Source organism: Chelonia mydas, chromosome 7, assembly GCF_015237465.2.
Source record: "Chelonia mydas isolate rCheMyd1 chromosome 7, rCheMyd1.pri.v2, whole genome shotgun sequence".
Classification (NCBI taxonomy): Eukaryota; Metazoa; Chordata; order Testudines; family Cheloniidae; genus Chelonia; species Chelonia mydas.
In genome coordinates this window covers 81198028-81225517 of record NC_057853.1, presented here as the reverse complement: position 1 = coordinate 81225517, position 27490 = coordinate 81198028, and the positions used below count along the sequence as shown (strand labels likewise).

At 40.1% G+C, this 27490-nt stretch overlaps 1 protein-coding gene across 9 annotated transcripts in view; it reads right to left on the bottom strand.

Moving 5' to 3' along the window:
• Positions 1–2871: 2871 nt before the first annotated feature.
• COL13A1 (collagen type XIII alpha 1 chain) overlaps positions 2872–27490 on the bottom strand; it is a 153258-nt gene continuing 128639 nt past the window's right edge. For 7 of the 9 annotated variants that reach the window (XM_043550696.1, XM_043550697.1, XM_043550698.1 and 4 more), the window contains 11 exons: positions 27068–27121; positions 26741–26782; positions 25941–25967; positions 24018–24098; positions 20922–20957; positions 18068–18121; positions 17454–17507; positions 16673–16708; positions 12609–12695; positions 5843–5881; positions 2872–3334 (listed from right to left, as the gene is read on the bottom strand). In XM_043550696.1, the coding sequence (XP_043406631.1) occupies positions 3332–3334; positions 5843–5881; positions 12609–12695; positions 16673–16708; positions 17454–17507; positions 18068–18121; positions 20922–20957; positions 24018–24098; positions 25941–25967; positions 26741–26782; positions 27068–27121 (513 nt within the window). In that variant the 3' untranslated portion in view covers positions 2872–3331. The remainder of the gene's footprint in view (positions 3335–5842; positions 5882–12608; positions 12696–16672; positions 16709–17453; positions 17508–18067; positions 18122–20921; positions 20958–24017; positions 24099–25940; positions 25968–26740; positions 26783–27067; positions 27122–27490) is intronic. The other 2 variants (XM_043550701.1, XM_043550704.1) reach the window with 1 other exon arrangement.

The following is a 27490-nucleotide window of genomic DNA, read 5'->3' as shown; positions in this document are numbered from 1 at the left end:
AATTATAAGACTAGAATTGGGTAGTATCAGTTTGTGTTCAGATAACTGCTGCCCATACCAGCCACGCTCTACAACCTTGTAACCGGTAGCTGGATTTGATATCAAAGTTTTTATGAAAAAATAGTGCTATACAGTTGTCAGTTCAGTTCTCATGCTACACCGTTTCAGACAAAGTGCTCTTAACCCAGGGCAATGGCAGTTCTGTTTATATTGTAGCTCCATTTGGCAACAAAGAGGAATCTGTTGGCTAAGATAACAAATTGGGAGCCCTCTGGATACGAAACATACTGTATACTGGGGCTTTTTTAACTTGCAGTTTGTCAAACCTCCTTATACTGCATAGATATGAGATTCTTTTTATGTAAGACTGATACATACAGTACTGCAGGTACATTGGAGGTAGGGAATATATAGCACAATTGTGAAAGAGACCTGCAGTATTGCATTAAGCAGCTTGATTTCAGTGCCTCTGTTTAGTTTAATTGATGGAGTACTCTTTGTTCATCTCCACTGTGATTTTTTTGACACTATTAGCTTCCCTTCTATCCCCCGAGAATTCTGGATGGCAAACTTTACTCCTAGTGTTTCACCTTTCAGACATGGCCTACAAAAGGTGCACAAGTTTTAGGAATTACACATCATCCCTTTCTTTCCAATACATAATACACACAGTGGGCAAAATTCAACCAAGGCATAAATGGATTTATTTCAGTGGGAATTGCAATTATGTCGTGACTGAATTTGGTCTGTTGTGTACAACATGAAATGCACGTTGGAATGAAGCGTCTATGTTATTAAAAAGAAAAGGAGTACTTGTGGCACCTAAGAGACTAACAAATTTATTTGAGCATAAGCTTTCGTGAGCTACAGCTTACTTCATCAGATGCATTCAGTGGATGCATCGGATGAAGTGAGCTGTAGCTCACGAAAGCTTATGCTCAAATAAATTTGTTAGTCTCTAAGGTGCCACAAGTACTCCTTTTCTTTTTGCGAATACAGACTAACACGGCTGCTACTCTGAAATCTATGTTATTAGAATCACAGTTTGTCTTGTGCGTAATTATATCAAATTGAGATTTATGGTTTAGCAATCTCTTTCAAGTGGTCTTTACATATGGAGGTCAGTTGCTACACTAGTGTGGCACCCATTGTGTTCTTTTAGAATCATAGAATATCAGGGTTGGAAGGGACCTCAGGAGGTCATCTAGTCCAACCCCCTGCTCAAAGCAGGACCAACCCCCAACTAAATCATCTCAGCCAGGGCTTTGTCAAGCCTGACCTTAAAAACCTCAAAGGAAGGAGATTCCACCACCTCCCTAGGTAATGCATTCCAGTGCTTCACCACCCTCCTAGTGAAAACATTTTTCCTAATATCCAATCTAAACCACCCCCATTGCAACTTGAGACCATTACTCCTTGTTCTGTCATCTGCTATCATTGAGAACAGTCTAGATCCATCCTCTCTGGAATCCCCTTTCAGGTAGTTGAAAGGAGCTATCAAATCTCCCCTCATTCTTCTCTTCTGCAGACTAAACAATCCCAGTTCCCTCAGCCTCTCCTCATAAACCATGTGTTCTAGTCCCCTAATCATTTTTGTTGCCCTCCGCTGGACGCTTTCCAATTTTTTCACATCCTTCTTGTAGTGTGGGGCCCAAACTGGACACAGTACTCCAGATGAGGCCTCACCAATGTTGAATAGAGGGGAACAATCACGTCCCTCGATCTGTTGGCAATGCCCCTACTTATACAGCCCAAAATGCCATTGGCCTTCTTGGCAACAAGGGCACACTGTTGACTCATATCCAGCTTCTCGTCCACTGTAACCCCTAGGTCCTTTTCTGCAGAACTGCTGCCTAGCCATTTGGTCCCTAGTCTGTAGCGGTGCATGGGAGTCTTCCATCCTAAGTGCAGGACTCTGCACTTGTCCTTGTTGAACCTCATCAGATTTATTTTGGCCCAATCCTCTAATTTGTCTAGGTCCCTCTGTATCCTATCCCTACCCTCCAGCATATCTACCTCTCCTCCCAGTTTAGTGTCATCTGCAAACTTTCTGAGGGTGCAATCCACGGCATCCTCCGGATCATTAATAAAGATATTGAACAAAACCGGCCCCAGGACCAACCCTTGGGGCACTCCGCTTGATACCGGCTGCCAGCTAGACATGGAGCCATTGATCACTACCCATTGAGCCCGACGATCTAGCCAGCTTTCTATCCACCTTATACTCCATTCATCCAGTCCATACTTCTTTACTTTACTGCTTCTGTAATATACACTGTGATGTTCTCTTTAACCTACTAACATAGTTTTATCTGAGTGGGCACCTTGGAATTGAGACATTAATATAGGAAAGCCAAGAAGAGTATTTAAGATATGCATATGCAAATTAAGATTATTTTCTTCTGCAAATTTGCATGTAACCCTATGATTGACCCTAAATGTGTATTCGTATGTACACTAAGTATTCATATAGGTCTCTATTCATCAAGGCATTCAAGCGGCTACTTAATGTTAAGAACGTGCATAGTCCCATTGACTTTAATGGGACTATTTGTGCTTAAAATTAGACAGGTGTTTGAGTACCTTGCTGAACTGGTACCATAATCACAAATGCTGGTCCTTCATGTGGCTAACTGGTAATGTGAAACATGCCATCTTAACTAGTTACAAGAGTTTAAGACAGATTCTGTATGGGTGTATGTGTTTTGCTGCCTAACCATCCTCACTGATGAATGGGCACCTTTGTTAAAATAGCACCAGTAGTGTCCTCTAGCGGTGGTTTGGTTGCACTAGGATATGGCAAACTAAGTATGAAAGCCCTTATGCTCTATATTGATGTAATAAATAAAAGATAGAAGTCCTTCATTTTAATAGCACTGCTGGCTGCCCCAGGCTTTCTCCAGCAACACCATAGTTTATTCACAAAAAGATAATTGTCATATTTCATTTTAATAATAAAATCCATAACACTTCAAATATTCTTTAATTTTCCTGATTTGGCAAGGGAAATGACCTTCAGATTTATATAGGGCAGTTCCTTTTGGCACCTGAATGCAATAATTTATTAAGTTCCAATACTCATCAAGTGTGCACAAATATCATGCAAATATTACAGCTGGACTCCACAACAATATAAGCATAATATAGACACAGAATTATATAAAGTATTGACAAACAGAAAAAGGGAAATTTAGTATTTTCTGTACAAAATATATGCAGCTTTTGATAATTTGTAAAATGTATAACTTCTTGGCATTTCAGAAAAGAACATTGTATAAAAATAAATATTCTATGTACAAAACACACACAGGCCAGTCCATGGTTAGAACCATCACTGCAAAAGAAAACATAAACCTGTGTTAGTTTCACAATTCAAACAGCTGCAAGGATTTCTTAATGGAGGGAAACACAGCTGGGGGGACCTTGTTATGTGAGCATGCTCCAGGACACACAACAGCAGAGGAAGCAATCAAGAACCTCAGGAATGACCATTTTCATTTGTCTGGTTAGGAAGGAGGGGGTACAATGTTGGATGACTCTCCACCCTCCTCAGCCCCACCACACCTATTGAAATTGCTGTTTGTGCAGCTGTTTTCTGCACTAATGCAAACAACAGGTAATACTAATAATAATGATCCAGAACCTGAAGAGTGGCACTGATGGATACGTACGCCTCAAATGGCTATAGGGCATCAAGAACTCCTATGCAGCTGAACTGCAGAAAAAGAAGGGACCTGAATAGGTTTCTATGCTGTCTTTCTTTAAAGAAAACATGTTATTACAACGTTTGTGTAAGTGGATGTCTGTGAATATATCATTGATTGGAATCTTCAGGTCAGGAGGCCCCTATATTTCCATCTGATATTTCCATTTCAAAGATTTCAATTTCTGCTTGGATAGCTGTCAGCCAGCTTGGGGAGCAGGCGGTGGTGGTGTCATCCCTATTCCTCTTGGACATCAGATGTACTGCATAGTCTCAGTGCCTCCTTTGATGTCCTCCTCAAGTACTTGGTTGGGGGGAGCATCCCTGGGATGGAGTAGGTTTTGGGCAGCCTTGTAAGGGCTCTGAGTTGCCTCAGGTAGTGTGTCCTTTCAGAATTAGCACAAACTGTCATGACTGCAAAGCTCAGGCAGACGACAGAGTTTGAGTGCTCTGCATCCTGGATATACTTGGGCCAGGATTTGGCAAAGTAATTCTATTTTGCACTTAAACAGCAACCTTTATCCAAAGATCTCAAAGCACTTTACAAATCAGTTAATTAATTGATCTTCAAAGTGCCCTGTGAGGTAGATAATACACCCCTTTTTGAAGATGAACACACTGAGGTTAAGACCTACATGATCAAAAAAGGACTTCTAGTTCAGAGTCCTTCAATTGTGGATGTCTTAATTTAGAAACTGAGGGCCTAATTTTTAGTGGTGCTGAACACCTACAATTCCCAGTGAAATGCATGAGAGCTGCAGGTGCTCACAAGCTCTGAAAAATCAGGCCTGAGATGTCTAAAGTTGGGCACCCAATGTTAGAGGCAGGTTTTGAAACTTCGGTCCCATGTGACTTGTCCAAGGCTACAGAGTATTTCAGTGGAACACAGATCCATAGATTCCAAGGTTAGAAGGGACATTGTGATCATCTGGTCTGACCTCCTTTATAGCACACGCCATAGAACTTCCCCAACACAATTCCTAGAGCAGATATTTGAGAAAAACATCCTATCGTGATTTAAAAAATGTCAGTGATGGAGAATCCACCACACACATCCCCGGTAAATTGTTCCAATGGTTAATTACTCTCACCATTAAAAATGTATGCCTTGTTTCCAGTCTGAATTTGTCTAGCTTCAACTTCCAGCCACTGAATCATGTTACATCTTATACAGCCAGGACTAAAATGTGAGATTCCCAGTAAATATTATAAACAGCATTAGAGCTGATCACAGCACTAGATCTTGAATTATCAGTAGATCTTTAGATTGGAATTTACAAAGGGGACTAAGGGAGTTAAGCACCCAATTCCTACTGACAGTCAATGGGAGTTACATGCCTGACTCCTTTAGGCTCTGTGAAAATCCCAGCTGTAATGTTCCCTTCAGAGCTTTTAAAATCTCCTCAGTTGTAAAACATAAAGTATGCTAATTATAACCCAGGCAGAGTCAGAAGGAAATGTGGAGCTTTAGTTTATTTGTTTTGTCTTTTATCTTAGCATGCTGGATTGGCTGTAATAACAGTTTAAAACAACAACCTAACCACATATAAGATATTTCTGTTTCAAACTCTTATCTCATTTACACCAGTAACTCCAGATTAACTCAGTTTAAGTCTACTAGATCTGCAGGTGTTTAGAACCTCTGAAAATCAGATCAATTACCTTTATTTGGGTGCCTAAAATGGATTCAGGTGCTTAATATTAGGCATTCCACTTTGAAAATTTTGGCTTTTTATGTGTCTCGGTTTCCCCAAAATGAGGATAACAGTGCTTATCCATCTTTGCAAAGTGCTTTGAGATCTATGGATAAAAAGCATGATTTGCTAATAATATATTGATATGTAGGAATATAACACAGCTAATGAGTTCAGATTCTGTGCAACTATAAGATATTTTTTAAGCCTGAAATATCCAGGGTTGCCAATACAATTCCATAATTTTTAACCTATTTTATTTGTGTATTATTGGATAAAACAAATGGACCGTTTTGATCCTGCTTGTCATGAGCACTGGCACTGAAAATCCACTGCATGCTTTACACATCTGTTTTGTCATTAGAAAGACTCACAGAAAATCATCTGCAAAATGCATCAACACCTTTAATTCAGCACAGTCATAGAAGTTCCAAGATTATTTTACCTTATTCCAGCAGCCCTGAACTGGCAAGCCGTCATCTCCCTACAACAAAGAAGGAAACAAACACAGTTTAGGATCAGGAGACAGAGCCAAAAGGAAGGAAGGAAAGGGTTAACTAATATAGCTGCAACAAACATTTTAAGTCTGAGTTGGGCTGGGATAAATGTTCTAATATATATAATTTCCCCCCTTCTGTTTTGGGTCATCTGTTTTTCTGGCTGAAAGACATGGTTAGGGTTCAATCCGAAACCAGAGATTCAAGAGGGAAATTTGTCGGTGTTGTGCAGGGAACACGCATAGGCTTCCTGTTGATGGGTATTAGGCTGCAGGGTTATGCATATATGCTCTAGTTCTGCTCAGAAAATGTGTTTGGCTCTGCTTTTCTTGAAGAGGGAAACATAAAAGCTCCAATTCAGGAGTAAAACATATCAGGATGTTGGCAGTGGGAGACATGAACTGGCTGGTTACGTTGTCATGCGTGACTCCATGTCATAATTTGGAGGTGACATGCCATTCCTGACAACATACAGGCAAAGCGGATCCCAAACACTGCATGAACATTTGGACTTGCAGGAATGTCTGGAAAATATTTTCATTTCATTTATCTGGGCTGGCTTTAGCATTGAGTGAGGAATGGTCACTTTGTCCACTTAAGCAAAATTCACTGGGAGTTACGCTTTCTTATGTCTTGGCTGTACGGTCCTTATTTCTAAATGTCAAGAAATCCCTTGTGTCAAATCTGCTGAGACATCAGAAATCTCTGTGTTGTATTGCTTTACACTTTTATTCTGTTTGTAGATATTCTTCAATAGCAAGAAAGGAGATACCAATGGGGCACTGGCAAACCCTGTACAGCATATGGGGCACAAAGAAAAAGGTGTGGCAATCTGAGATTTGTTCGAACACCAGTTCAGGATATGATTTGGTACTTTAAACAATTTTGAAAATTCTAGATTGTAAGGTGTTCATAGTGGGGACTGCCTCTTTATGGGGGCATAGGGTGTCCTAGGGTGGGGTGTTTGGGCACTACCATAATATAAATGTTTATTAACCATAGTAACAGGACAGATAATCTTGGCCTAATCGGCCCATTTTTAAAGTGTTTACTCTGTGCTTTTTGTGGGGAGTGAAGTGTGGGATTGAGGCCTTTCAGTGCTGTTTTGAAATGAGGATGGATGCAAAGTGTTTTTTCTGGTGCGGCTGGCTAATCCCTTAGTGTTGGGGTGAGGCCCAGAAGCAATGCCATCCAGATGGAGGCTCTGAGAATATATTAAAAGAAATTTATTGCCTCCATTTTGCTCAATTACTATAGTGGTGGCATGAGTCACTGATTTGGGAGAATGGATTATAAAACCGATTTCACCCTGCTTTGAATGCTTATTTCACTGTCACAATAGGAACTTAACTGTTTAATAATGAAGCAAAATATTTCACATCTCAACGCAAAAGTTTGTTTTTAATGTTAACTATAACATTTATAAATCTGATTGAAAATTTATTTGGTCTCTGACATCAGGCTCCCTTACTTCTGCTGTCACTTTTCATCAAGATGGTTGCTGCCATGCCCAACCTAATTAAGAACCTAATTATTTTAAATGCTTACTACCAGGTGGTAGTTAGAGCCCTGTACTGAGGAAAATGGGTGCAGTTTTCTTTAAAAGGGCTCCTTTGCACTATCTTTCTTTCTTAGCTACCCCTAATCCTGGGTACAGCCAGGGCCAATTCAACCCCTGGGATAACCTAGAGCAGCCTCAGGGGTGCTCTTAATTGTGCTGGCTGGCAATAGCTTACTTGGGGCCACTATGTTTGTAGGGATTACTGGAATGTGGACTGCTCCAGTCATGCTCCTCCTACCCCAACATGTTCCTACACTGAGAGAGTCTGGGAGGTGGACGAGTAGAGTTAGCTCCACACCAGATAAGGATTCCTCTACTGTGAAGGAATCTTTAGCAGCCCCTTTAAGACAGCTTTACAACCCCTTTGTGGCATCCTGAATAGCTGGCCAAATAGGCATTTTGCCTCAACAAAATGGATGGGATTAGGCCTGTATTCTCACAGGGCCCAAACCTTCAAGCCTTTCTTGTGCAGAATTCCTTTTGAAGTTGGCAGGATCCTGCACTAAAGGATTGCAGGATCAGACATCCCTATACAGGTTTAGAGTGTTTTTATTCTGAAAAAGTTTTGTATCCTGTAAACATTTGGATATTAAAAGTAAACAAACAGGGTTACCTTTGCCTTGGAAACTGGTAGATGAATTTTTGTGAAATGTTATTAATTCTACTCAGATCAGCACTAATCAGCCTTGTGAAACAGGTAATTGAGGATGGTGGGGAGAAATTACTGGGATAATAAACAGGTGAACAGCCTAGCCTAACAAGTTAGGCCATTGATAGTTAGACAGTTCAATCAAATCCTTATAGAAGATGCCTACAACTGCTTGAACAGTGGGTCATATACACTCCTGATGTAACTCTACTGTAGTCAGTGAAATTATACAAAGGATGAATTGGACCCATTTTCTTCAGTCAAATTAGTTTATTCTTAGCTTCTTAATTATTGTAGGAGACATCTCCACAGCTTAACATCTCGTTTTTAAAAAAGAAAGGAAAAACCAAAGAGAAGAAAATGAACAATGTTATAATGAGAGAGAAACTAGTTAACTGAAGTACATGGATAAGCAACTTTGATGGATCAGATATCACTGGGTGATGACAGAAAGTCCTTTTCTCTTAATGCAGCCTCCCAGCAATGCTCCCTCCCCCAGGATGCAGGACTGTGGAAATAAATGATTATGGATCCTTTACTGGGGAAGAAGTGGCATTCCCATTGGTAGGCTGGTGGTGGGGGAAATGAATTGTGTAGTGCATTGCAGGAGGAAATGGAAAGTTAGGTGTGTAAAGGAACAGGAATCTGGAAAGTTATGGTTTAAGGATCAAAGGATAAACAGGATCACAAGGAAGTGTTTGTTGCAGGCTAGTTTGCAGAGGGAGGAAAGTGGGACATGCTTATTAGTAATGAGTCATTAGATTCCCATATTTCAGATTTGGATTAGTTCACAGACTCCATACATTTGTGCAGATCCTGCATGGAAGTAAGTTGTGTCAGCAGAATGCCAGGCAGAGGTAAGTGTTAACAGATTTGGGTCAACAAACATGCTTATTTAATGTCTCGAACTGGCTTCGATGCCAGAATACTGTATATTGTTGGCATTTTCATTTCACCAGATTTCCTGGTGTGTCTCCCATAACAAAAATAGTCAGGAAATAGACATGCATTATGCTGCTGCCCTGCAGTGCAATTTGCCGTTGGAAGTAGTGCCAGAGAAGAAAAACTAGTCTTCCAAGAGTAGTGGAAGAATCCTTTTATCTAGAGATACTCTCAGAGTGTTTTATACAATTTAGGAATGTTCAGTACAGAAGTGACTTGCAGTTGCAGGAGGTGATCTAGTTGACTGAACAGTTCTTTTGCATTTTTAGCTTCTGTGATCATATGTGAGAATAAGGGCAGAATTTGTTTATTTACCCAGTATTCACAGAATAGGAGTTTCCATTAAAATCTTTACAGTTTGGCCTTTGAAGGTGGCTATTATTACAGAAGTATTCAATTATTCACTATGCAAAGAAAATTGAAGTGCAAACTGCAGGGAATAGTTGGATTGACAGTAACGTTAGCTACTTGCAAAGGCAAAACTGTAAAGATTTTAATGGCAAACACTGTATTTATCTACTCAGGAAAAACTCAGTTCAGACTCAGCAACTGTTTCTCAGTAAAGTCCACCCTCCCCCCTTTTTTTTTAAACATAATTTTCCATTGGTTTGTCTATGGCCCCAAGAGGTCAAATGAGCAGGTTGTGTTCATATCTTTTGCAAATGTGATTGTGCATGTGTAACATCGAGTAGGACTTGGCACTATCATTCTAAGAGTATTTCGACCCTGCAATTAAAGCATATGTAGCTATGCTAGCTTTGGTCTAGCTAGCTTGAATAATAACAGCAGTAAAGCCAAGGCAACACAGGCTAGCTGCTCAAATCCATACCGTGGCTCCCAGGTGGGCTTGTACAACCCACGCTGTCACCGCTGTTCCCGGACTTATCAAATTAGAAATGGAAACTAGGAGGATCATGAGTTTTAATCCACTGACTGTCCTTTAGTAAATCCTTAGACCTCACAGACTGTCACTAGCTCTGCTTGAACTAGCAGGATAAAAATAGCAGTGTGGACATTGTAGCACAGGCAGTTGCTTGGGTGGCTTGGACTTAGGTGGCTAGCCTGAGCTGACACCTGTGTGTCCACACTGCTATTTTCAGCACGCTAGCTCAGTTGGTGCTATCATAAGCCTGTTTACCCATGCTGAGAATCACACCTCCCAGACATACCCTAAGAAACAGATACTGCCTTTGAGCTGAGTTTTTTTGAGTAAATGAATAAACTGATGCTTTTTAGTGTGATGGCGAGAGCAGCTTTGTCATATTTGGGTTACATACAGTATTTGGGAAAGGGCATTAAAATGATAATATCCCTTTAAGAGTCAAGTAAGATGGATGTCAGGAAATGTACTAGGCAGCCTTCAAGTCAAGAGTAACCTTCTCTGAGACACTAAAGAACAACAGAAAGGAGAAACGTTGGGCCTGCTGCCAGAGCTGAGGCCAGAAGAGGCGTTTGAGCTGGCACTCCCTTATCACAAGAGAAAAGGAGCTGCTGGCATGGGATTCTCCATGAAGGTCCCTCAGTTCTGAAAGATTCTTCCATTAGAGCCCAAATTTGTTTTCAATCTTAATGCACTACAAAATCCATAATTTTCCTCCAGACATTTATGTTGCTCATGAGCGATTGAAAGATGACTTAGGAGAGGTCTTTTGTTAAGTTATGACATAAGAGTGGAGTGCTTCAGTCTTTTTGGGACACTCTTATAATTAGAAATTAATTATTGGAAACTTGATGATTTGAAATACTGAACTGGTATGTTTCTCAGGGATTGTTTGAGAGTTATGTCTGCATTCTGATGGGTTGTTTTGAAATGTGGGAGGTGCATAGGTGATGTGGAGGAGAGTCAGACTTTACTTTCAAGTATTCACACTTGGCCCGCGGAGTTAATGGAGGATTTAAGCATTTCAAATGATCAAATAGAGAGTTGAGGTATTTGAGGGTCAGCTTTCGAAGCATTGGTCCAGCAGGGGTTCTGAAGGAAATCTTAAAGGAGGAAATGAAGCAGTTATGAACAATACTCTGTTAATACTCTGCAATGTGGTAGCACATCCAGACTACTGCTTCATTTCTCCCAGCACCACAAAGGGATGGCTGTAGTAACCGTGACTCATTGCAAAGGGTGTTATGGGTCATATTGTGAAGCAAGCCGCGTGATGGGAGGTAGGATGGAGATTGGTAAGGATGGCACCATTGCTGTAGGTTTACAGTTCATGCCACTATTTGGAGGTATCATAAAATAACAATCAAGAATGAAAAGCAAACAGAAGCATGCAGGAAAGGGAAGGTAACACCATACCAATGGGCAAGGGGCATCCAGCCCGTCCAGCCCAGGTAACCCCGGCTCACCCTTCTCGCCTTTAAAACCTCGGAGTCCCTGTTCATGAAATCAACCACTATAATTATTCCAGTCAATGCCATCCCCTCCATGCCATGGGAGGAGAGGCCCAGTCCCACACTGGTATAATCAAAGGGCACTCAAGCTACATACCCAGTACATAAATAATCAGTGTTTGAATCTCTAGTACATAACCAGTAGGAAAGGTTGCCTTGCTGGTTCTGTATTCTGTGTGAGTCAGAAGATGTTTTTCCAATTTTGTTAAATCTGGGAGGACTCTATTGGTGGGAGGAGTGGGAAGAGGATCTCTGTTTTTAGAAATCATCTTCAGTTGCTGTCCCCACTTTGAAACAAAAGAGAATAACATCTGTGCAGGATCTGGCTGGGCACATACACTGCACTTATCACCGTGGTATGCAAGTGACTTTTCAGCTTGAGCAAATAATATACCTGGGAGGTGAACTAAAAAGATCAATGATAACATTTTAGACACACAGAGCTTCCTTAATAGCTAGGGTATGATTGATATATATGAAATAATCCTTGCTGCCATGTATCATTATGTTTTTCCATTAGTAATTTAGACAATAATTTGGATCATTCTTGCTACTTTTTAAATGTAAAGAGGCTTCCAATGAAGTGAGATAACGTCATGTTGAATGACATAGCCATCTTGATCATTTTTTGTACCTCCCATCAGATTTCACACCGATTTTTGTTTTCCCACTGGGTATCCTAACCTGGGTGCCCTGTGTCATTATCAATGAGCGACTCCCTTACAAAACACATCAGATGGACACTGCTCAGAGCAAAAAAGAAGGCATTTTAGATTTCATCACTGCTTACGGGTGATGATATTAAACATTGCCAAAGAACAACAACCCGTAAGTGGGGGCATGGGAGTTCCAAGGTTCTCCTTTCATAGCAAAACCCCTTTGCTCTCAGCCTCTTGCCATTTCACCCATTCCTTTTTGAGCTCCTGAAAAGAAAGGGCCGAAGCCAAAGTTACTCTATAGCCCCATTGCTCTTTAAGGGACTGTTCCTGGCTCACACTGAAGAAAACAGCTGTGCCGTAGACTCCAGCTGCAGCAGCGCAAGACCTTATTTAAGCAATGTGACTTTTGTTATAGTAGGGTGCTCTTTATGCCCGTCATTTACTTGAAGTTTTCCTTCTTTCTTCCTCATTGGCAAATCTTAAAATAAAACATTTTATAAAACAGAACATACCAATGGACAGGGTGCATCTAATCCAGGCGCTCCTTGGTCTCCCTTATCCCCTTTAGGCCCTCTAGAGCCTTTCTTGCCCCTCTCCCCCTGTAAATAATAGTTTAGTCCAAGAAAAAAAATACACAAAAGCTTTAGGATCATCCATTTCAAATAAATGTCAGAGATTGTTTAAAAAAAATAAATAAACAAATGTCTAGAAAAATATTGTAAAAAAGGAGATTCCTTCAGTTAAGTTGCCCTTATAGGAAAGCCTTTTGTGGATTTATTGATATTTTTAATTTACATGTATTACCCTTCAGCAATTGTCCTGATAAGGATTCTGATCCCACCATTGCATTAACTGAACTGTCAGCCCCCTGAACTTTGGAGATGGGATTGCACTGGGGACTCCTCCAGCCAGGAGAGTGACACCTAATACCACTCCGCAGACTGGCTAGGAGAAGATGTTTGGACACTGAATGATCCTAAGCCTGGCTCGGGAGCCCAAGTGTGTCACTTCTTGGACTCTCATGAGCTCCACTGACCCAAGGAACAAGATACTGGCCGCTTGATTCCAAGTCTGGCTCTCCTGTTTTGTCACATCCTTGGACCGGATTACCAATTCATTAGTTTTACACCTGTTTTCCTTTATACTTCTCCTTGTCCTTCCCCCCAAAGTATTTCTGGTTTATAGTAATATAACAAGTAATTTTAAATGCATTCTCTTAAATGATTTTTAAAATACTGTATGTTTTACGTAAGCATTTTCCACTGCTTTTTTTAAATGCTGTACTTTAAAAAAATAAAATGTCTCTCTTCCTTGATTAACAAAAGCAGATCTGTATCTGTCACAGCTTTAATTTTAGCAAATGAATTAGCGTGATATTGCCATTGTTTTGTGCAGAGAGGGTCTGAATTTTCTCTGGTATAAAACTGGTTTAAGTCAGTGTCACGCCATTGACTTCAGTGGAGTTACTCCTGATTTACACTGGGGTCCGTGAGAAAAGAATCACACCCAGAGAATGAAATTCATCCCTGTGCAGAGGGCCAGCATAAAGCCTGTCTAAAAACAGGGCATAAGTGGATCTTAAACAGTGAACAGGTCTCCCGCTGCCTCTCTGCACAGGGTAAATTTCATCCTCAACTCAAACTGAATTAAATAGAAATTCTAAGTGCAGGTCAACATCAGGATAGGCCTTGATATTTACAAGAAAATATATATACAAAATATCTTCATATTAATTATATTTTTCAAAAGAGCAGAGCTTTTCGAAGCTGCTGAGGATACAATGGAAGTGGCATGGCTGAAGAGGGAATTTTATTTAGTGTCGAGATGGTAAGGATTAGAAGGTTCAATAAAATCAGGCAGCAGAGGTATAGATTTTTTTTTTAAAGAAAAGTAAAAGGTTTTAGACAAAATAAATTAAAAGCTGACAAAAGAAATGGATGGGATAGGAGAGGTAACTAGGAGAAATCACCGAGGATCAAACACTGGAACAGAGAGAGGATAACCCAGGAGAAAAAGTGGAATGGGTTGTAGTGGAGGGAGGAGGAAGGACCCAGGAAAAAAGGCAAAAGAGGAGGAAGGGATAAAGGGGACAAAGGTGGACCTGTAGAAGCAAGGAATACACACGAACACACAGACAGGAGAAGAAAAAAAATAGATATTATAAAAAAACTGTGAAGAGTTTAGCTTTAATGCACACTTTCAGCATTTATACTTTTTCAGTTGGGTTATTCACAAGGCTGTCATGTTCCAGTAACATTTCAGTTGTTACACAGCACACTATTTTCATGACTGCACTGGATCTTGAAGGCTATTATTATACATCCTACAGTGACATAAGAACAAAGGGCTCTGCTCCACAGAAAAGATCCACAGCATAAAAAGGCACAGTTCTGTCTTTTGCAACTAGAAGGCCTGTGAAGGGGATTTTTTGCCAAATTACTGCAGGGAATGGGGTGGGCACTTCAGAACCTATTTTCAATGTGTTCATCACAATGTATGTGCATAAATCTTATTAATAGCCCATGGCTGTTACTAGTACCTACTATTAAAAAGATTTTAAAATAACACATTTTCTTGCTGGAAAAGAAGCTATCAAACACAAGGCAGGTGTTTGCATTCATTTGTTAAAACTCTCTGTTCCAGGTCTCCTGTCAAAGGGAGTCCATCTCAGATGATCAAAATAAAAAGCATTTGTACCTGAAGAAGTCCATGTCATGTCATTACTGTGGTATGTCTCCCATAAATGGGTATGAAAGTACTATAGCCTATGCTAAACCCTGGGCTATGGGAACGGAGAGCAAACTCTTGGTGACTAAACAGTTTGGCTAATGAGAGACACCATTTGGTGGCTTAACAATGCATTTGAGCACACAGAAGTCTCCAGAATGGAGGTATTTGTAAGAATGTCAATTAGACTGGGGCATCGGACAAAGCCATTTGCTACGGGAAGCTTAATTTTTTTAAAATAAAATTTACTCTAATTCCTCAGAGTTACTCTAATAAGTAGCCCTCTTAATAATTTGTTAAAAGGACTGTGGGCTGAGGAGGAGCCCTTAATTTAATTGTTAGTGATAAAATATATATTTGCTGGATCAGACCTGAAAAGCTACAGTATTTGCCCATTCACAGACTCAGTTTTCTCGAACATTTTTGTTTCAAAACATTTGTTGCATTTCAGCCCATATTTATTTCAAGGGGACCGTGACACTCCCTTCTCATCATCTATGAAAGTTGCTGTTGTTCCCACTCTCCAGTTATTTTTATGTGAGGGAGAACCATGAAGCCACATTAACCCAAACTGATTCCTACTGCAGCCAACAAAAGACCCATCTTCTAAATACATTACCAAGATTTAAAGCCAACTGAAAAAGTCTAAATAAAGATCCTGTTAAGCTTATGTCTTATTCAGAAAAAAAAACCTTAATAAAATAGAGGAGGTTAAAAAGCAAAACCAGAAGTGGAATGATTAAAAGGTAGCAGCACCTTGGAGCTGCCATGAATTTCAAGCAATTTGGAATAGTCTCTCCTTGTTTAACATGCTGACTGGCAGTGCATTTTTCAAAACTGTTAATCTGTCCAACATAGAATCAGAGGAGCACTTCAGATGATAAGGAAGGAGAGACAGCACTTGTCAGATGTTATCAGCAAATATATTAATCTCATACAATTACTGCTTTGACACATATTCCATCACAGCTTTAGTCTATTTCCGAAATGCTTGCATATGGCATCAGAGCCTTATAAAGAGAATCTAGATCTTTCAAGTGAATAAACTATTCTCAACTGTGTATCTCTTTATTGTTGTTATCAAAGGATTCAGATCACTAATAATCCTAATATAAAAAAAACATAAATATATACACTTGGATATAGTTTATTTCTTTATAACACAGGCACATGATGTAAAAAAGATTGTCAGCAATTAACATAATCTATTGCTTTTCTTAGGACCTGGCTCTACAGTTCTTATGCCAATTCAAGTCAAAGCCAGAGTAAGGAGTCTAAGACTGCATGATCGGGTTCTTTAATATAGTCATATTTAATTTGTTCTCCAGATTTCCATGTTTGGTTGAAAAAAAGATGTAATTCTGAAAATTTTGGAAAACATTTTGCTGCAATAAAGTGGCTGACATTCTTTTTCAGCATTCAAGGGCAATTTGAGTACCATGTGACAAGATTTAGCTATACCGCCATTATTAACACTCATGGAAATTGTCTGGTTTACATCCCTGCACATCTCACTAAGCATGTTAAGGTAGGATTTTCAAGAGCACTCAGTACTGGCCTCATTCAGTGAGAACAGAGAGAGGCCACCACTGAGCACTTCGGAAAATACAGTGGGTATGCTTTTAGTGTTTGAATGATGATGTCTTTGGTTATGGTGCATTGTTATGGTGCATTGGTTATGGTGCATTACAGCCATCGCACTGTAAATTACACATCTGTAAGTTGCTTTATAAGGGTTTAACAGGTAAGAATTCATCTGGTTTTTTTCCAGGTAATTCAGAAATTAACCATTCCACCCCTGCATAAAGACATTAGTAACCAAATGCAGGAAGTTTGGTTCCTGACTTACCCGGTTTCCTTTGTCACCAGATGGGCCTTGTAAACCCTAAAATAGATCAGTAAGAAGAAATATATATATATATTTTAAATCAATGTCAGCCAAACTAGTCCCTTTGTTTACTCAGTCAAAATAATTCTTCAGACAAAAATTCAGCAAATAAACTAACGTCTTCATTTCTATTTTAAAACGAAGATAGTTTGTGATCTAAAGCTACAGCTCTAATGCTACACCCGTTATGTACATGAATAAACCCTGATCATGTGAGTAGTCCCATTGAAGGGCTACTTGTGTGCCTAGGGTTACAAAACTGGGCCCCAATTCTGTCTTGTCAGCCTTTGGAAGGCAGATGTTCAGTTCAGAACAGTAAACACTTGGAATGGATATGTTCAATAAAAGTACCTTAGTATAACATATGAATAGTCTAAGCATGGCTTACTCTTTATTCCAGTAATTTCAGGATCTACATTGTTACATATTTTATTCTCTATGCTTTAAAATATATTCTTCTGCTGGCTAGACTAATTATTTTTCTATTGTTTGTTTTAAAGTATTTAATTTTAAATTGAATTATTTAAATATCACTCAGGATGCTGGGACTGGGAGAAAAGTCTCTTGCTTTGAAAATGAAAACCAGGGTTTCAATTTACCATTACTTGTACAAATTCCTCAGCTTCACTTTGACATTTATATGGCAGTGAGAGAACATTTTCTCCCATTACAGCAGAGTATGCTGCTGTTGGAAGGTGAAAGCTTCATGGATGGCAGACAATTTAGAGACATCAATACTTACAGGAAGCCCAGCTGGCCCCTTTGGTCCTGCATTTCCAGGGTCTCCTTTACTGCCCTAAAATAGAGACAAAAGAGAAGATTTTTTCTATTTTTGTACACAGTATGGGGTACAAATACACTTTGATCTGGAGGTCCAACTCACAAGAGTGTAGCTGTAGTGGTGCGAGCAGCAGGAGGTCCTAGCTGCCCAAGTATGTATATAGCATCTTGGAAGGTAAAAGTTTGGAGTGGCTAGCGCCTCCTGCCACTTGTGCCACCACGGCTACACTCTACTTTTAGTGGCTAGCTCGATCAGAGCTAGCATGGGTATGTCTCCCCATGCTGGAATTCATACTTCCATCTTGAAGTGTAGACATACCCATTAACAGGCTGGGCACAGATGGATAAACGAACACTTCTGAAAATAATGCAAAGGGCACCTATTTCAGGGACGTTAGTTGCCTTGTAGAGAAGAAGCCAAAATATAAAATGTTTAAAAGTCACAAAGAGGCAAGTCCCAACTTCTGGAAGGAGCTGCAGTTACTGTACTTTAGAAACAGTAGCAGCTGGCACTGTCCATGAACCTTTGAAGAAGCTGGGGAGGGGGGTGTGTGTGTGCGTTTAAAGATAACTTACCCTTTCCCCTTTTGGTCCTGCTGGTCCTGGAGCTCCAATTGGTCCTGGAGTACCCTGCAATTTTAGAGAGAAAAAGACATAAACCATTTTCTTCATGATCAGGCTTCTTTACAACTGAGAAACAGCATGGTCCTTGAGGAAAAAGCAGAGCTGAGAAGGAGATTCCAGTTATGTAAGGAGTCATTTCAGTTACTACAGCTTTCAGGATTGATGAGGACAGTTTCTCTCAACAACTCCCACATGCAATTACAGGACCATAGAAATTGCCATACAAGATTAGTATATTTTTACAAAGCCTTATTTTTATTTGTGGGGTGGCTGTCTTGAAAAATAACATTGACAGACACCCCTTTATTTGCTAGGTGACTGTAGTTTTACCCCTGAGTTTGCATCCCCAGCAAAGCTGAAACCTGTAGCAGAATAAAGGCGACATTTTAAGCTTTTTTCCAAATGAGTTCAGCTGAGCAAAAATGAAATAGAATTTGCATTATTTTTTGGTAGGCAGATCATCATGCAATTTGAAAGGTCACCATGCCGCATGGACTAATGCAGATGCACGCATACACAGAGGCAAACATGAGAGAGTACCCATTCAGTCCTAAATCCTCTGTCCACCCTTTCACCGTTTGGATCACTCCACCAAATTCTAGGTCATGGTAAAGGAAAATCCAGTGTCTGTGCTCAGCCTTTGGCCCAGGAGCAATCTCCCTTTTTCATACCAAAATTTTCAGCCACATTGAAGCTTGCTTAGATGTTGGTAAGTTAAGTAGTCAACCCAATCAGTTCTTATCTTTTTGCATTAATAATGCAGTAGGTAGGCAATAGCCCTTTTGGCCATGAGAAGTGTTATCATTCTTGAAGACAAGACAACTAATTCAGATTTTCTGTGGAAATCCTTATGATTTACACTCATGTGAATCTGGATTCAGCCTCTTGTGGACTCCTATGCCACATGTGATAACTAGGGTTGCTAATTTTGGTTGGACATATTCGTCGAGGTTTTGCCGCATGACATAAGAATTAATCTTTAATTAAAGAGTAATTCCTGGAGATTCCAGGACAATCCTGGAGAGTTGGCAACCATAGGTCATATGTGTTCTGTGCCACAGTATCTAACATTGTCCAGGCTGCCATTTTTAAATCTAAGTAAAGGATTAGGAGATTTCAAAGCACCTTTCTAAACAGAACATATTTATGCATTTTACCTTTTTAACTCTATGCCAGATCAGATCATATTATGTTGAACTGGTGAAAAACTAGCTATCCATCCAAGTTCCAATTTTTTAATTCTTTCTTGGACTGCTAGAAAGGAAAATTACTTCTCAAACAGGAATGGAAAAGGGAGACCTTTTGGACCTTTTACAGTAGCTTATCCTTTTGATTGAAGGAAAAGGAAGTGGGAGGTTTAATCAGGAGAGGTTGGATCCTGCAATCCTTACTCACAAAAGAAGTCCTACTGACTTCTGTAGGATGACTCACGTCAGTAAGGAGGACTATTTGTACCTGTAAGCATTTGCAGGAACTGGCTGGAGAAGTAATTCATCATGACACACACACGCCACTTGAGTGTGAACGAAAAAAAAAAATCATTCCCTGGACTCATGCAGAGGACTGTAAGTGCACCATGGGAATTTTAACTACCTATACATTTTCTCCATTTTAAGATAGTTTAAGGCCTAGAGTCCCTATAGATCCATAGGGAATATCTAGAAGATTTGTAAAAGTAAATATACAACTTCTTGAAACAAATATGCAAATGAGAAGTTGTCATTCAATTTCTTTTTGGGGAGAGTTATGGGGCAATTAAATTAATTCCTGTTCCACTGAAAAAGGGGAAATCAAAGTACCTCTGAAAAAGTCAAATCTGACTGTATTTGGAGGCTATATAGCATCCTATGAAGAAATAATAATACTTTGCCCTTACATAGTAATTTTTATCCAAGGATCAAAAGTGCTTTATAAAATTGGGTTAGCATCATTATTTTTGTTCCCATTTTACAACTTAGGAAAACGTAGGCACAGAGAGGTTATCTGACTTGCCCCAGGTCTCACAGTGAGTTAATGACAGAGTGAGGGACAGAACCAAGCAGTCTTGGTTCTCAGCCTCCTGCCCAACCACTAGACCTCACTGCCTCCCAGATAAATAAAATTAAAGTTAAAACTTCCACCAATGGTTTTTGAGACTTGGGGAAAGCATTTATGAAGTTGCTGAAGCTCAGGAAACTGTGTGGTGTGTTGGTGCTCACAAAGGGGTGGCTAGTGCTGTTTTTCAGAAGGTTTCTCACATGCATCTCCTCCTACTGGAGAGGTGCATTTAAGGTTATAATAAGAGCTGCGCATGCAACCCATTACAATGCAGTCCTAAATGGTATGTGTGAGAACAGTGCACAACAAAGCTTTTTGCCCGTATAACAAAACACGAGGTGTTACTATGTCTAAGACAAGTCTGAGGAGATGCTGTTGCACAATGCTGTAAGCAAGGCTACCACGGGGAAAGACAAGACGGAGACAGTTCACAATATGAGGACAGAAGTACATGGCATCATGGGTTCATGCAGAGGCTTCATTTAATATAATCCTGGTAATAATAATAAATAATAAAGTAAAAAAATGTTTAAAAGGATGTGATTAAGGCTAAAATCCCTAGTCCCAAATGGACGTACATTATTGAGAACGACAAGAAGGCGATCTTTCACCTCTCAGTAACAATATCTAAATTTAGCATTTTGACATCCTATCCATCTTCAGGGAAAAGAAAGCTACTCATAATGTAAATGAGGGCATAGTGGGATGGACAAGACACATCACAGTACCAGGGAAAAGGAATGTAGGGTAACGGAGAAATGGAACTCACCGGTGGTCCAGGCCTGCCGTCTAAACCTGAAGCACCCTGAACAGATGGGAAAGGGTTAACAAAAAAGGCAGGAAGGAGTGGGAGGTGAGGGGAGAAAAAGGAAAGGGGGAGGGAAGAGGTGAGTGAAGCAGTGACTTGAGACAAACATATGTTGCAATAAACAAAAACAAAAAATAAGAACTCAAGGACAGGTGATGGTACTTACAAGGAAACCAGTGAAAACATAGAGACACTGAATGCACGTAATACTGGCTAGTGCCTTTAAGATACCTTTGAAAATGCAACATTCCCTCTTACTCTGTTTCAAAGTACCACTCAGTGATCACCCTAGGGAGAAGCTGCTCTGTGCTGTTCTAGGCAAGGAGACGGGCATTGTGACAGTGGAGCTGAGGACCCTTGTAATTACAGTGTCAGGCTGGCCAGCGCAGCACTGAATTATCAGTAAAATGAAATACAGCACAGGTACTAGAGTGGAATCAAGGAGCCTAGAACCCACCCAGATATCGATAGGTTCTGGAGAGCCATCCACTGCTCAGGGAGTTCCCAGCTAGAAGTGTGTGTCAGTTTAGTGGGGACTTGCGTTCCATTTTCAAAACTGCCCATGCTTCACATAGAGAGAGTTGCATGGTGTAGCAGTCAGACAAGGGGGTAAAGCCAGCTGTTGTGAGTGGCTGAAAATCAGATTTATATTGGGAATCTTGCTTTAGCTTCAACTTTGGAAGGGTCACTGCTGATCCTTAATTTGAATTAGAATTAAGAATTCTTGCACACACATATAATATCTTGTAATCAATAGTGTAGGACATGTGCATGATAGTGTTGACACAGTATTTCTCAGTTTTGATCTCATTCGCCTGATTGCAGTGTGAACACCTTAATTTGTAATACTGTCTAGAGTAGCCATTTTTTAAATATGTAAGGCCCAGTTCCATACAGGTACTTAGGTGCCTTAGACCCATTTTTAGGCTCCACTGTGGTCTGCAAAACTTCTGCTCAGCTGCCACCTAAACTCACTTGGCGCCTATGTTTTTGTCTCTGGGTACGTGCACTGCTGTCTCAGTCTAGGTGTCTGAACTCCTGTGTCCCACCTAAGCCCCCGTGCGATCCACAAAGTAGGGGAAGACAAGCAAAGGAGTCAATCTCACCCATGGGGCCCTATCCAGTGGGTACGCTCAGAGGCTGCCTACCAGGTTGGGTCCCATTCAAAATTATTATTATTAGTGGGGGTGATGACCTTACAATATTTAGCCAGTGGTCAGAGCCCTGACCTGGGTTGTGGGAGATCCAGGTTCAATTGCCCTTTCTGCCTGAGTGGGAGAAAGGATTTGACCCGTGGTCTCCCACCTCTCAGGAGAGTGTGCTAATCACTGAACTAAGGGATACTCTGATGTGGGACTCCTGCAGTCTCTCCTGTTGAACCTGTTCCTCTGTGAATAAATAATTAAAGGGTCATTGGAACTAGGGGACTGGGCCCTCAGTGTCCCACCTCCATGGTGGCTGCCCTAATCACAAGGAATTCTCATTCACTGTCTCTCTGGATTCCTTTGTGCGTCTGGGTCTAAATGTTTAAAGTCGGGGGGGCCAAATTCTGGTTCAATTTATTGCCCTTAGTTGAGCTCGGTGGGATTGTGCTGATTTAACAATTGATTTCTAACACATTATCTGCAGTCTATCTCTGTCACAATAAATGCTAATTAAATGCTTAATTATTTCAACCACATTTAGGGGTCTACATACTGAAAATTTGCAGGATCAGGCCATTTATATCTTAACAAGAGAGTATGTATATGTCCTGAGTATGTAGCTTATTTCCTCTGAATATGGCAAATAAAATCCATCTACATCTCTATAAATATTTTGCTAACTCTCAATGGCTGCATAGCTCAATAATTATGTTTTGTGTGGTTCATTTACTACCCAGTTATGTTTTTGAGGGTGAATGTGATATTGGGAGGGTTTCTGCTTTCCATATAACTCCCCTGAGAGCAAGTTTGTTTCTTGATTTATTGCCACTTGCATAGCATTATAAGGAACTGTAGATGGGGGAGCTGACAAGGAAATGTGTGAGCCAGCCCATCTGTTCAACATGCTTCCCAACCAAGTTTCATATGTCATATCCTCATTTTTGAAGTCACTTAGCACATCACTGCTTTAAACATCTTGGCACCATTGTTATAAACAAAGACATGCAATTTTTCAGCCAAAACTATCTGGACAAGAGTGCTGGGTGATAACACAAAGGCCAATAACAACAAATCACACAAGTGCACACAACAAGCTCTTTGCAGTGAATGTTTCCAGGCAGTGTGAGGTTCAGCAAAGGTGTACTTTGGTGCTTTCACTTCAGTGCTTTTTTCTGAATAGGTAAAACTCTGTGCCTTTTCTTTACAAAGTCCTTGGTTTTGATATAAAGCGCCCATACTCTGATTCTTAACTCTACTGAAACTCATTAGTGCTTCCTTGATAACGTGTAACTGAGCAGCACAGTAACACTGGTTTAAACATGAATATGCTGAAATAGAATATCCTTACTACATATACAAGAGAAGAATGAAACTTAATTGGATATTTACTGCTTCTGGGAAGGCATCAAGTTTTATTGCAAAAACGACAGGGATAAGTTAACTGGATTGGATAAATTAAAAAGACCCCAAAGCTTGAATAAAACCTTTTTTCAATTTACAAACAGCTCAACCAACTGGTTTCTCTTCATTTTTGCACATCTCAGCATTTTAAGGCCAGGACCAAACCCAGAAGTGCTAAAAGACCAGAAGAAAAGCTGTTCATACAATATTTTCAGCCAGGAAAGCAGAAGGAACTTGAGGGAACCTGTTCTAATGAGATTCCTAGTCCAATTTTACAGATCCAAAGGAGAAGCTTCTCCAGTTTCAGATGCTGATCCCAACCAACTGCCCAAAACAGTTGAGGCTTGTCCATCACTAAAACCCAATAGGCACTGCTGCTCATAGGCCAGCTTTTTGTCCCTAACTCTAATTTTAGATAGTCAAATCTTTATCTGTCTCTCTTATTTTGGGATCTTTCTAAGACTGGACTATGTATGGCTTCCCAAGTTCTCCTTGCTTCCTGGAGACTTACGGGCAATCCCAGTGGACCTCGGTCTCCTTTCTCACCCTCGACACCCTTCTCTCCTTTCATTCCATCAATCCCCGCTTCCCCCTGAAGGAAGAATGGATCAGAAAATAAACCCATCATGGCACCACTTCTAAAACAAACATTTCTCCATTCCAAAGGCATAGCAGCACCAAAGATAGTATAGTAGAGGCCAAAGAAACCTTGGATAGTGTGGACCTGGTTTTCCTCTCATACTGGAGAACAACACTGTAGCTCAATTGACTTCAGTACGGTTACTCCTGATTTACACCAGTGCAGGGGAGACAAGAATCAGGGCCAATGTCTCATTACAGAATTTATGGGGAACAGAGCTCATATATTACCCTCCCTTTGGTGTTCAGAAATTAGTGAGAAAGTAGATCTATGACAAGCATGTGGAAGTTAAGTGTATATAATAGAGTTGGTCAGAAATTTTCCGGCAGACGTGTGTCATGGAAATGTGTTTGATGAAGATTCATCTTGAAATTAAAATGGAACAAAAGTGATAATTCTATTTTGAACTTTTTGGAATGGAACATTTTGGCTTTCCGCTTCTAAATGATTGTTCTTTTTTTAATTTCATACTATAAAATATCAAATGAAAAAAGCTGTAATCAGAATGAAATGTTTCAATGTTGTAACAAAATGTTTTGATCAACCAAAAACAATTTTTTTATGTGAATTTTGGTTCACAGGAAATTTTGCAATTTTTTGTTTTCATTCCATTCTGGAATGGAAGAAATTTCAAAATTGCAAAACTCCCATAGAAAGAAAAATTCCAGTTCTTGTACAGCTCTAGAATGTATATATAACACATACTTGCCACCTTTCCCTTAATTATGAAAAAGCATTCCTTTTTGGGTAAAAATGGATATCATTGCCCATTCTCCCAGAAACAAATCTATTTGGCTTAGTGTATGTACTTGGAAGAGACTTCCTACCTCTAACATGTGCTTCCAAAGGGTAGCCAATTCTCTTCCCAGTCACTAAAACTTGCCATAGGACTGAAGAGGCTATAAGGAACCTGGTAGCTTAAGGGGATGGAATATAAGACTCCATACCTAAGTTTTTCTGGACTTGTTTCTTTTAGGACCAGGCCTATATGGCCAATAGGTATCAGAGCAATTTGAGGAGGGTCATGTGTGGTCGTTCCTCCCTCACCTCTAACCAAAACTTCAGGAATTTGTTTGGTCTGGGTCTTTTTGGTACATACCCACACAAACTACCAGGCCTGGGTCTTTCAAAGGTTTTTCAGACAGGTGGTAGCAGTGGTTAGTGGTTTATTGAGCAACAACATTTCTATATTTGTATGTGTACCCAACACTTGGGGACAATAGGAATGAACATCTCTGGTTTTTACAGAATGAACCAATCCTGAAAGCCAACTGGTATGCAATGTGAGGACATCTGTCCCAAAAGTGCTGTGTCCTGTAAAGGTGCCATTCCAATTGGCACCATGAATGTATTAGGAGGATAAGCTCAGAAAGCCAAACACCTAAACTACTTAGGAGGAGTGGGTACTTCCATATTTAGAGAAACATCTTACAATCTTCACTGAGAGGTCATTTAAACCACCTAACTGGATCAAAGCTAAAATGTAGAGCTGGGCAATTGAAATATGCTGTTGAAATATGCTGTCTTGTCAAAACCAAAATGTATTGCAGAGACATATTTAGTTAGGTGAAATTTTCATCAGGAAGGTTTCTGAGGTCCAGGATGGACTCTCAGATCACAGAGAAAGACCTGAATTGAAAACTTGACCTTTTCAATCCTTAAACGGATGTTTCTGACACAATGTCTGAATGTTTTATCTTCATTCCAGTGCAGAACAAAAACAAATTTTTAAACCTATGTAATTCTCCAGCCAACTCAAGTAAAATATCAATACTTAACAGTTTATAGCCTTACCTTCGGTCCTGGAAGGCCTTGAAGACCCTACAGTTGAGATAAGAAATGGTAATATTTTATTACTATGATTTTAAATCCCAGTATCCTGGTTTCATGTGCAGTGTGATACCTTGGTTTTTTGACAAGGTGGATGAGGTAATATCTTTTATTGGGCCAACTACTGTTGGTGAGAGAGACAAGCTTTTGAGCTTACACAGAGCCGATCCAATAAAATATATTACCTCACACATCTTTTCTCTCTAATATCCTGGGACCAACATAGTTACAACAACACTGCATACAACCTTTCTCTTATGGCATACTGAGCTCATATATGCTTAATATGACATTGTCAACTATATACATACATAGTGCTTTGGAAGGTATCATTTTTTACATTAGGGCATACTTCATGTACTCTGGTTTGGTAATGAAGAGAGTCTATCCAAAAACAGTCTGGCAGTGGTGCATGCCTGCTGCTAAGATCATTTTCCTGGTTCGTCACTCTGGTTACATTTCTCTACTGGCTCCCTTTGCATCAAACACAAGCGCTTTCCTTTAACTTTAAGGTCCATCACAACATAGGGTACAGCTATCAAGCTAAATTAGTAACCTTCTGCTGTGTCAGTTTCTCTCTTTATGCTGCCATTATTTCCAACCTTTACTGCCGACCTGTGAGCTTCGCCCTCAGATACCTCTGTCTCCCACACCACTTCTTATACACGAAAAAAGCTCCATCAAAAATCTGTACAATCATTACACTAACTTCATTCAAATCTCTCCTTAAGTCTCGTCCCCCAAAGTAATCAATCAGAACTTACTGCAGCACCTGGTGGGCCTTGGGGCCCGGGTGGCCCTGATACCTAAAAATCAAGGTAAAAAAGTAATTGTCATAATAAAAGCTTCTGTGAAAGTACAAGGCACAGTCTACAGAAAACTAGGTTTTTGGGAGCAGTGGATGGCTGGTTATTAAATCACATGGAAAATGGTGTTTGCCACTCCAAGAAGCTCATGAAGGCTATGAGGATGCTGTCGTGTCAGTGATAAGGTGGCTGGTGTGAGACCTGCAGAGTTTCAAGAAGCACTGGTGACAAGATTCAACTGTACATCTTCTGATAGTACAGAAAAAAGTGAAGAGAGAAACTTACTGAGTCCCCTGCGTCTCCTTTTTCCCCATCCTCACCAGGTTCTCCTTTCTCTCCCTGTAAACACAACAATATAACTATGTAAACAGATTTCAGAGTGGTAGCTGTATTAGTCTGTATCAGCAAAAACAACGAGGAGTCCTTGTGGCACCTTGGAGACTAACAAATTTATTTGGGCATAAGCTTTCGTGGGCTAGAATCCACTTCATCAGATGCATGGAGTGGAAAATACAGGAGCAGGTATAAATACATGAAAAGATGTGAATTGCCTTACCAAGTGTGAGGTTGAAGAATTCTTCAACAAAAAAACTTCACAAACAGACTCCAACGTGAAACTGCAGAACCGGAATTAATTTGCAAACTGACACCATCAGATTAGGCCTGAATAAAGACTGGGAGTGGTTGGGTCATTATAAAACCTAAACC